Source organism: Condylura cristata, unplaced genomic scaffold, assembly GCF_000260355.1.
Source record: "Condylura cristata isolate star-nosed mole 26May11 unplaced genomic scaffold, ConCri1.0 scaffold00004, whole genome shotgun sequence".
Taxonomy (NCBI): Eukaryota; Metazoa; Chordata; class Mammalia; order Eulipotyphla; family Talpidae; genus Condylura; species Condylura cristata.
In genome coordinates, this window is record NW_004567105.1 from 59,289,408 (window position 1) to 59,300,466 (window position 11,059).

Here is an 11,059-nt window from a genome sequence, read left to right on the forward strand (position 1 = left end):
CTTTTCTTCCTGAGGCCCCCGGCACTGGGGCTGCCCTGCGGCGCCTGCTCGGCGCGACACGCTCGTGGTCCGAGTGGCGGGAAGGCTGTGGGGGCAAAGCGGCGGGGGTTGTGGGACCACGAGTCGGCTCTGAGCTAGCGGGCAAGCGGGGCTGGTCCTGAGTGCAGGAGTCGCGGCGACTCCGTGGCAGGCCGGGCCCGGGGCCTGCGGCGCAGGCGCTGAGCTGGCGGGGCGGGCCGCGGCTCGGGCGGCGACGGCTCCTCCTTCTGCTCCGGCTGCAGGTAAGGGCTTCGGCGGGCGCCGGAATCCTGTCTCAGGGTCTCTCTGGGCTCGGGGGCAGCCCGCGCGGAGCGTCACGCCACCTCTTAGAATTTAAAAGGGACGCCCCAGGGCCTATCCGCGAGAGAAAGGGAATCCTCTCGGAGAGCTGCCACGGTGTTCGACCGCCCCTCGCCGAGGTGGAGCGCGCTCCCACCGCGGGAGTCTGCCACTCGCCCCTCAGCGTGCTCGCCAACGTCTCTGGCTCCCTCACAGACCTAGGCTGGGCCCTTCGGTTAGAGAGCAGACTCGGCGGCTCGAGCCTGGTCGGGCGCCGGCGTTTCGGAGGAAGCCGTTCTGAGCACCCCAGGCCTGCGGGTCCCAGCTGGCTCCGGACTTGTGTGCCCCGTTGCCTCGTCAGGGTCACCGAGGGTGGATTGCAGGGCAGAGTGGTGTGTGGCCGCTGCTCCTTGTTCACGTAGCCACCAAAGTTTACAGCACCTTTTTTTGTTTGGGTCGAGTGTACGACTGTAACCAACCCTTGGCCCTTGCTTAAATGTGCCTACCACCATCTGACCTAGACCTGTAATGACAGCTGGATTAACTCTAGGGAGGCCTGAGACATGTGAGAACTCAGGGGAGGTGCAGTTGGATGTGGGGGTGAAGGGAAGCTCCCTTAATTCCAGAGCAGCTACCAGATGAAGAGGTTGGAAAAGTGGATGCATGTCCTAAGCGCCTCTCCACCTTTCTGCCTGTCAGAGGCCAGACTTTTTTTTTTTTTTTTTTTAAAGTTTATTTTTACATCATTTTGCACATTTTTTTTTTCATCTCAGTTGTAATCCCCACGGGTTTCCCATCACCAAATCACCCCTGTGAGGCCAGACTTTTTGTCGTATGTAGAAGTAGGTATGCCTCTGTCTTGTCCGTGTTTAGATGCACTTCACAGGTGGCGGTTGCTGTAGAGATTGTGTAGTATTTTAGGTATAAAGATACGATGGAGAAAGGCTGTTAGGGTCTGTTTGAGAACCATCTCTTTTGGAATCTGCATCTTATGTTGGGATTATTTTTCCTGATTACCAGCAAAGACTGTGTTCCCTTTCTGAGTAGGAACTAGCATTGTTCTTAAACCAGATCATCTAACAAATGTAACAGGTTTGCTATTTACCAGACATTTTAGGTGGTGAGGATACATCCATAAACAATAGAGTCTCAGATGGCTTCACATAGGAACATTAAAGCTGATATTCTCGTCAGGGATGACAAGTTAAAAAAACAAATAATTTTGTAATCAAGGAGAAGTGGTACATTTTCCTGATGGCCTCTCAGAGGACTGGTAAGGAGACAGAAAGATGACCTTGATGCTTGATGACATCAACAAGACCAGGAACAGTAGGGACAGAAGTCTAGTTGGAGGAGATTAAAGAGAACAAGAGGATCAGTGTAGTTGAAAACCTTAAAACCTTTCAAGTTTTTATTTATTTATTTAATTTTTCCTTTTAGTTCCTTTTAGGGTTTTAGTGTAAGGGGCAACAGAGAAATGGGTCTGTGGGGCAACTCCAGGTATAGAGGGGAATAGTGTCTTTTTTTTAATTAACTGAGAGATGCCAGAGTATCATAATATGTTGATGGGGGTGATCAAGCACATAGGGAAAGTTTACTGATGTTGCACCAAAGAGAATTTTAGGGTGACAGAGCATCAGTGAAATATTCTTTCATGGAGGTACATGTAAGGAGGGAAAACAGAAAAGGTGAGTACAGCTATTGAGAATGTGGGTACAATTGCAAGTAGCTAACAAGTTTTTAAAGTCTTCTTTTTCTCTAAGACTTCTTTACCCATACTTCTTTTTGAGTATACCTATGTTGTGATTTGGGAATGTGAATAATTCTAGTAATTTCTAAATGAAAACATTAATTTTTTTTTTAACATTGAAATAACCTTGCATTGTAATATATAAATTTCAGTTGTGCACTATTAAAGATCACCATGTGTATGTATTACACTAAATTCACCACTAAAGTTCTAATTATCCTTCACATACAGTTGACCCCCTATTAAAATACTAATTTTCATGAATATTGTTGATCACATTTTACACAGTTGTATACTTTTTCAAAAATATAACTGCTGTTACACATCCCAGGTACGTCAAATACCTGCTAGGATTGTTTTTCTTGTGTTTAGGTAACTGGAATAGCACAAACATGTAAGCCTTTTGATCCACATGCTACTTATAAGTAACTGTTACTGGAAGTTGAAGTAACAATTCAACTTCTATTAGCTATCTGAGATGGAATGAGGTAAGTTTTCTCTAGTCTTGATGGGTGTTGGCTCCGTCAGGAAGATGTTAAAGATTTGTCTGAGCAGCACCCCAACTTCAGCCTGTGTAGGTTACACTTAACCTACAATGTGATCGAGGCATAAGGTTCAGGGAATAAAATATATTCTTCAGGTTGGAAGAATATATGTATATATTGCTCTAGAAAGAAATGAGAGAGCAGGAAATCAGTATTTTAGTATTAGATTTTTCTTTGCAAGATGAATTATTTTCTCCCCAATTTGCAGTCTGGCTTGTAATTCCCCAGTTTTTAAAACAGCCCTTCTACATAGTTCTCATTTTAAAGACCTTGAGAAATCAACACTTAATATGAAATTAACTTAAACTTACTTTGGCTTTAGAAATATGTTATATCTGTAAAATTAATAGTCTTATGTACATGTGCAGTTATTCTCATGGGGGATGGTAAAGTTGAAAAAGGTAAAAACCTTCAGTGAGTGCTTACAATATACTGATTGCAGAAAATGTTTTTAAGGAAACGTTACCAGAGATTGTTGTAGAAATCTAATTATTTAGTTTAATTCACCCACAAAGTGTTTCCATTCATTTTTTTGTTTTGAAAAAGTGAAGGCAGTCAATAAGCTGGGGAGCACGGTGTGCAGGCAGTGTCAGCAGCAGACATCACTTTCTTAAGAGATGGAGAGATAACCAACAGGATTTTTGAGAATAGCGTTCTAAATTTTTGATAACAAGTGGGATTGTAGACTTTTGTAATTATCTTTCTGTGCTGTAATTTTAAGTGAATTTGGACAATATTCTCAGTTCTTCTATAAAAGGTAAATGGGCTACAGTTCAGAACAGAAAAGTTTTGTACTGATAAGCCTAACCTCAGGTTACTTGATCATTAACAACTGAGATCATGTCTAAACTGGTTTTTGAATTAAAAATTCATATGGAATCTTTCCCTAGTGGTTACCAGATGTATTACTTTTTGGTAGGACATTTGCCTTTTATTTAATGGCATATAATGTATAAAGCTATGTGTTTCTCTAGGTTATTTGGAAGTATTTCATTATTGTGACTACAAAAAAATTCAGAACCCAAACTAGTTCTAGGAAACTATTAATTTGGTAGTTTCTGGCAGAAAATGTTGCATGCTCATCTTGTCTCTACCTGGATAGAGGTATTTAGGCATATATTTTTTTAAAGATTTATTTATTTATGCATACAGAACTAGGGTACAGGCCAGAGGTGCAGGGGCGGTGAGGGGATTCACCAGAGACAGAGTGGGGAGCTGAGGGGAGCAGCGGGCGGGTCAGGAGAGGTCTGCTGAGCCATGTGGGTCACCTCCAGGGCCAGCAGGGATTGAATGGCGTTAGCTTCTTAGTGCTGGTTTTAACCTGCTGTGCCACCAGGGAGGGCTGGCATATATATTTTTAAAGATTTATTTATTTATGTGTACGAGAACTGGGGTACAGGCCAGAGATGTGGAGGGTGAGAAGATTCACCAGAGACAAGAGTGGGGAGGTAGATCTACTGAATATACTGCTGAGGGGAGCAGAGGGCAGGTTAGGAGAGGTCTGTCATGACATATACCTCCCTGGCCTGGTATTGAACTCATGCTGCAGTGGATAGCTTCATAGAGCTGTGCTTTAACCCATTGTGCCACCAGGGAGGGCCTATTTAGGTATTTTGATAGAGATCCTCATGTATCTGCTGACTGGGGTTTGTTTTTGTCTTGTAGAGTTGACAACTAATAATCATATAAGACAGAAGAGAAAAATGTCTTTTCGTAAAGGTATGCTCTTTCTACAAATTATATTGTCTTTATACCTGGTTAAAAGGTAAAGGGATATAATGTGGGCTTTCCCTTCTGTGTTTCAGTAAACATTATCATCCTGGTCCTGGCTGTTGCTCTCTTCTTACTCGTTTTGCACCATAACTTCCTTGGTCTGAGCAGTTTGCTAAGGAATGAGGTTTCAGGTATGGAAGTCCTTATTAATGCATTGGCATCTGTAGAGGTTCCTTATGGCCTACATCAACTTACTCAAGTTACAAATTAGGTTAAAAAAAGAACTTTCTTTTCTTACAAAAGGCATTGTGGTACTCAGTGTATTCTTTCAGGCTCTTCTGCTAAAGGTTTCCCTGCCCGAATGGCTGTGCAGTCTGCCAAGATTTTGATACTCCTTTTCACCAAATTATGGGCCTTAAAGGGGTCTTTCCATTTATAAAGAGGAAAACAGCATTCAAGCTGCATAAAAGCAGTTTGCTCATTTACTCTTCTCCCATGCCTCTGGTTGATGGCTGGAATGTAGGAAGTACTCAGTAAATAGTTTTTGAATAAATTATTTAATGGTCCAGATAACTATTAGAATTTTGACCTAATACCTTCTAGGTTCTCTCTCTCTCTCTCTCTCTCTCTCTATATATATATATATATATATATATAGTTTATCTATGTAGTGGATATTATACTACTTTTTCACCACATGGTTGTTTTTACAACCATGTCAAATGTAAGTAGAAACTCTTCCTAATGTGAATTTTAATGCCACATAGTGAACTTGTTTACAGGAAAAAGTCTTTGTGCAATTTCCAGGCTTTATGGCAGTCCCACAGTAAGAAATGTTCTATATACAGCACACCTACATACATTGTTTGCTTGTTGTCTTTCATGATGGTAGAGATTTCATGGTTGATACTACTTGTCACATAGGCAATCAGTGTTTAGTGAATGATAAATGAGTTAATGAATTAGTATAAAAGACAGAGGGATTGTTTATAAAACAATACTTGTAATCAGGTGGTGTACTTTTATATTTTCCAATTCCCTGTTCAATTTGGGTACTGTATTTCTACTCAAATTCTGATCTCAACCCACTCACTAAATTGTTTTCATTCCTACTTGTGGGGCATGATTTATGGTTTGAAAATAATCATTTTTACTGTTTCTAGGTTTTTACAATTGTATGTAAAATTGGGAATTTTTTGTTTACCTTTCAGACCTTATCCTTGAGAGCAAAGAACATTAGTGGGTTGAAGGCTATATACTTGTTTGAAGGCTTTGATACAACTTGCCAACATATTGCTAGAAAAATTTTAGTGCATTCCCATTATTAGTGTATCAGAATACTCATTTTTTCCCTCTAAAATGCTTTTGATTTTCAAAAAACCTGGTTAGATGTCTTGTTTTTCCAAAACCCGGGAAAAGACAATTTCTGTGCTGTATCCTTCTTATTGTAATGAGGGAGAATGAAGTAAATACCGTAATCCTCAGATACCTCTGTATCAGAAGCTCATGAGATTGTACCACAATATTTTTCTTGTATTTGATCCTTTCAGATTCAGGAATAGTGGGGCTTCAGCCCATAGCCTTTTTCCCAAATGCTCCCCGACATTTGGTAGATGAGAGACAAGAAGAGATTCCTGTGGTCATTGCTGCATCTGAAGATAGGCTCGGGGGGGCCATTGCAGCTATAAACAGCATTCAGCACAATACTCGCTCCAATGTGATTTTCTACATTGTTACACTCAACGGTACAGGAGACCATCTTCGGTGAGCTCCTCAAGCACAATTTTCTATATGTATATATTTTTCTTTATAATTAGATTATACATGTAAATTGTATGCATGTTGTTTTCCCAGTTGATTGTATTATAAGCATCTCCCCATGATAGCAAAAGGAATGTAAGGAACTACCAAGATTTAAATCAGCTATCCATATGCACTGTTGACTCAAGCTGCTTTTAGTTTTTTTTTTTTTTTAGCAGTAAGACTTTCTAAGTGAAAGAAGCAGTAGGTTTTATATCACATGGACATATCCTGAGTAGTTTTCTATGAGAGTGGAAAGGTACTTGGGGCTAATAGCAAGATAGTAAAGGTGAGTTGTTTAGACAGTAATCCAAAACCTGACCCATCGTGATTGTGGAATATCATCTAACCCCTGGGACCCTGTTCCTCATCTATAAGGGGTGAAAATATTTAATTTAGAGAATTGCTCTGTCAGGTAAATAAGAAAATATGTTTTGAAATAGCATAATCACTCAGTAGCTTTTATTTTTATAACTGTGATTAATATTAGAAACCCAAGTAATAGTCACATTCATGTCTTGAAAGCTTTTTGAATTAAGATTTACAAAAATTATTCCAGAAACAACTTGTCTAGCTGCTTAGTTGTCAAAATTCTCAAACATTTCTATTTTTGTGGTTTTTCTCCATGATCCAAGTTTAATTCAGAAAAATTATGAATTGGTTTTCCACATTTAAAAACCCAGCAACCGGCCCTCCCTGCTGGCACAGTGGATTAAAGCATAGCACTACAGGCTAGTCACAGCTGCTTCAGTGAGTTCAATCTCGTCCTGAAGGTGATACACATGGCACAGCAGCTCTCTCCTGTCTCATCCGCTACTACCTTCAGCAGTGTATTTTATCAGCCTGTCTGCTCTGCTCCCCACGCTGTCTCTGGTGAATCCTCTCACCACCTATGCACCACTGGCCAGTACCCCCGTTCTGTATGCATAAAAAATCAGTCATAAAAAAAAAGACCCAAGAACCACCTGATGTGGAAATAAATACATTAAAAATCTTCAGAAATAACACTACACCCACAAAATACTTGAAATGGGCCTAGGAAAACTGCAGTACTTCTTTAGGGAACACATTTTTTAATGGGCAGTATCTTAAGACTCAGGTGGAGTTTAGTCATCGCAGTGAATTGAGTCTATTAGAATGATTACTAGCTTTGTTAAAATTAGCTTTCATATTATCATACTCCTTTACCCAGGTGTTTGGGAGGAAAAAGTTTGAATAGTTAGTGTGGTGTTGAAATAGTCTCAATTCCATAGTAACTTTTTCTACAACAGTTTCAGTGTCAGAACAATCGTGTAACCCTAATGGGAGCATTATCCATTACATAGGGTTTTGGTTTAGGTGGGGGCACTTTTGGTGGGAATATTCTCACTTCAAAATAGGAAACCAGATTCAGGTGAAGGGGCTTGAAGACATTTACTTGGTTGATAGTTTCTCTTACACTTTCCCTCATTGGAAGACAAAGATAAGGCTGTCATTTGAGGTTATAGTTATTTAAAACTGAAGCTGAGTGCTTTATTTTCATTAGGTCCTGGCTCAACAGTGCTACCCTGAAAAGTATCAGGTACAAAATTGTGAATTTTGACACTAAACTTTTGGAAGGGAAAGTAAAGGAGGATCCTGACCAGGGGGAATCCATAAAACCAGTGAGTTCCATGCATCCTTATTTGTACTTGGGAGTACTAGGAAATGACTAAGATACCCAGATAACTGTGGGTAAAGTACAGGTAGTTCCCTGGAGACCAAACCTGGGAAGTTTTAAGAGACCTTTGGCTGTCTTCTCCATTTTGGGGGTTTCTAGCAAAAATACAGCCACTGACATATTGTTTGCCAGTGTATCTTTTTGTTTTCCAGTTAACCTTTGCAAGGTTCTACTTGCCAATTCTGGTTCCCAATGCAAAGAAGGCTATATATATGGATGATGATGTTATTGTGCAAGGTACCAAGGAATGTTACTATTAATGCAGTCTGTCTGACCCAGGAATTGGGAGGAATAGGGATTCAAATTATCAATTTTTTGTGACTCATCTATTTCAGGTGATATTCTTGCCCTTTATAACACACCACTGAAGCCAGGACATGCAGCTGCGTTTTCAGAAGACTGTGATTCAACCTCTACCAAAGTTATCATCCGTGGAGCAGGGAATCAGGTAAATTACTTACTAGGCCCCTTGCGCAGGTATTTTACTCCTGTAATGCAAATTAATGGAGAGACTGCAAAATCAGGAAACTTAAAAAAATCCTGCTGTACTTTTTCTCAGTGAGTTCCTCCCCAACCCCAGGGTTGCTTCCTTTTAGGTTGGTTCATGGATATAATCTCTGAATTTTCTTTGAACATCTGGCTTAATGTTTATTCTAGGTTGGAATGTGGAATCCCAGCTGTCACATTTACTTGCATTATGTACAGCCCTTTATTAATAATCTATCACAGCTTAATAAGCAGGTTTTCTTTACTAGCTAATAAATTCGATGTCTTGTTAGAAGCAGTAAACATGCCAAGTATCTCACTTGTTCATAGTACAATTACATCGGATACCTCGACTATAAAAAGGAGAGAATTCGTAAGCTTTCCATGAAAGCCAGCACCTGTTCCTTTAATCCTGGAGTTTTTGTTGCAAACTTGACAGAATGGAAGAGACAGAATATAACTAACCAATTGGAGAAATGGATGAAACTCAATATAGAGTAAGTATGTTACTGGGCTAGCTGTGAGAACCCTTTAACATTAAATACAATTTTTCACTAACATTGTATTTGTTATCTGTCAGAGAAGGACTGTATAGCCGGACACTGGCTGGCAGCATCACAACACCTCCTCTACTTATCGTATTTTATCAACAGCACTCCACCATTGACCCCATGTGGAATGTCCGCCACCTTGGTGAGTAGAAATCATTAGCCAGAGGCCTAAGGTATCTAAAGCACTAGCTATGAGGATGGGATTTCTTTTCCCTGCTGTTTGTGTGGCACTGTTTTGTGTTGGTATTCCTATAATCATTTGGTTCTTTTTCTCAATGTAAGGTTCTAGTGTTGGAAAACGATATTCACCCCAGTTTGTTAAGGCAGCCAAGTTACTCCACTGGAATGGACACTTTAAGCCATGGGGAAGAACTGCTTCTTACTCTGATGTCTGGGAAAGATGGTATATTCCAGACCCAACAGGCAAATTCAGCCTCATCCGAAGACATATGGAGATCTCAAATAAAAAATAGAATTTATGCTATGTGCATTTCTCAGGAAATCCTGGAAGAGACAGTATGTGTGGGAAGTACCTGCTGCTATGCTTCAGTGCCTATATGCAGCAACCCGCAGAAGATTTTCAGCTGGGGAAAGAGAACAAACTGTCTTGTCTGGCCATCAGCTTCCCAGACAGACTATAAATGTGTCTCCATCTGCCTTACCAAATGTTTGCTTACTATAGTGCTGAATGACCAGAAGTGAATGGACTCATACTACTGGTATATCACTACACTAAGTTTTAATTTTGTTACCTGTAAATAAAGCAAAATCTACATTTTCAAAAGGTATCATATTTTCTGCTTTCAGGTAAGAATTCAAACTTCTAAAATATCCAATTTTTTTTTAATGAACATGATACATATTCACATAATTTACAGTGTCTTATCATTCCAGAGTGGCACACAGCACTTGTGTGCGCTCTCTCACTCACACAACAGCTTAGTAGTCTGCTCAAAATAAGTCCTTATGGAAAAACCAGTTTCTTTTTATACATAGTCTGTACTGAAGTCATAAGCGTCATCACTGTCTTCAGTCATTTTATCCAAGACAAAAGATTGAATGGACTGCTGCTCATCTATATTAAAAAGTGACAAAAAAAAAAAAAAGTCAAAGCAATTCTGTACCATGTTGCTTTGCTATAAAAGGCCACCACCACATTCTCACCCACCTGCTTTAGACTCCTTGGGCAATACCTCCCAGGCATTTTCTGCAGGGGGAATGTCTGAGCTCTTTGCCTGTGGGATAAAGAAGCTGCTCTATTAGCTTGTTTGTTCATTATACCGTGGAAAAGTGAATGTGCACATGATGGGATGTATGAATTTAAGAAGTTTTATAGATTTTTTTTAATTTGGCATCTTCCCATTTGTTGTCCATTATAATGCCAGAAAATATAAGCTTCAGTAACAAACAGCTACTTACATCAGCCTCAATACTTTCAAGGTCGTCATCAATATCTTTGGAGTTCTCCCACTCCTTTTTCTCTATCTGTTTTGGCAACTCTTCAGTTACATCCTGTTCATCTATTATACCGTGTGTCAGACCCGAAGACTGGAAAAGGATGCTGTTGGCTAAACGAGGGCCTCTAATAGCTAAGAAAGGAACCATAAACAAATAAGACTTCTTTCGACCTGTCAACCAATGAAGATGGCAGCCATACACAAGCCTTGCTTTATTACCTTGAATGCTGTGTGCATTGTTCTTTTCCAGTTGTTCCAGATTAAAGCCATGTTTCATGTATGTCACAATATTCTCATTTAAATGTGGAGAGAGACTCCAGGATATAGGGGGATGGCAATGGTAACCTAAGGAGGCACTGGTATTGAAAACAGTTATTTGTCAAAAACCCACCTTTATGCTATTCAGCTTAAGAGCATAAATGTAGACCAAAATGCCTACATAAATGAAGCCTTACCCTGTCCACTCTGACCACAGCAGTTTAGCAGCACCTTCTACATGTGGGCTTCCACCTTTCTGGTGCATTCCTCTTCTCTGAGCAAGCAAAGTGAAAAATTCCAGAGAGTTCTTAAAGTCCGGGACAGTAAATTTCAGTACTATCTTAAAAAAAAGAGAGAACCTGTCAATCATCTAATGGAAGTGTCAGACTTTTTTAAAACTTCTATTAAAAACATTTATAAGAGAAAATGGAGTGCGGCCCTCCCTGGTGGCGCAGCGGGTTAAAGTACTGCACTGAGAAGCT

The 11,059-nt window shown here is 40.1% G+C and overlaps 2 protein-coding genes across 3 annotated transcripts in view; one reads left to right on the forward strand and one right to left on the reverse strand.

Annotated features, from left to right (window-relative positions):
- The first annotated feature begins 203 nt into the window (after positions 1 to 203).
- On the forward strand, positions 204 to 9,650 carry GLT8D1 (glycosyltransferase 8 domain containing 1). The gene is made up of 10 exons (XM_004676070.2): positions 204 to 281; positions 4,279 to 4,332; positions 4,419 to 4,517; positions 5,877 to 6,090; positions 7,652 to 7,769; positions 7,978 to 8,062; positions 8,161 to 8,273; positions 8,642 to 8,808; positions 8,892 to 9,004; positions 9,145 to 9,650. The coding sequence occupies exons 2-10, from the start codon at positions 4,317 to 4,319 to the stop codon at positions 9,333 to 9,335; spliced, it is 1,116 nt and encodes a 371-aa protein (XP_004676127.1). The 5' UTR covers positions 204 to 281; positions 4,279 to 4,316; the 3' UTR covers positions 9,336 to 9,650.
- An 11-nt stretch (positions 9,651 to 9,661) lies between these two features.
- GNL3 (guanine nucleotide binding protein-like 3 (nucleolar)) overlaps positions 9,662 to 11,059 on the reverse strand; it is a 7,158-nt gene continuing 5,760 nt past the window's right edge. The window contains exons 11-15 of one of the 2 annotated variants that reach the window (XM_004676570.2): positions 10,775 to 10,917; positions 10,539 to 10,675; positions 10,282 to 10,451; positions 10,031 to 10,097; positions 9,662 to 9,937 (exon numbers count right to left, since the gene is read on the reverse strand). In XM_004676570.2, the coding sequence (XP_004676627.1) occupies positions 9,849 to 9,937; positions 10,031 to 10,097; positions 10,282 to 10,451; positions 10,539 to 10,675; positions 10,775 to 10,917 (606 nt within the window). In that variant the 3' untranslated portion in view covers positions 9,662 to 9,848. Of the gene's footprint in view, positions 9,938 to 10,030; positions 10,098 to 10,281; positions 10,676 to 10,774; positions 10,918 to 11,059 lie in introns of both variants that reach the window. The other variant, XM_012720270.1, reaches the window with a different exon arrangement.

Excerpts from the sequence above, each read along its gene's own strand:
- GLT8D1 (XM_004676070.2), top strand. Across the intron at positions 6,091-7,651 it reads GGTACAGGAGACCATCTTCG|GTCCTGGCTCAACAGTGCTA; the intron begins GTGAGCTCCTCA and ends TATTTTCATTAG. Across the intron at positions 7,770-7,977 it reads AGGGGGAATCCATAAAACCA|TTAACCTTTGCAAGGTTCTA; the intron begins GTGAGTTCCATG and ends TTTGTTTTCCAG.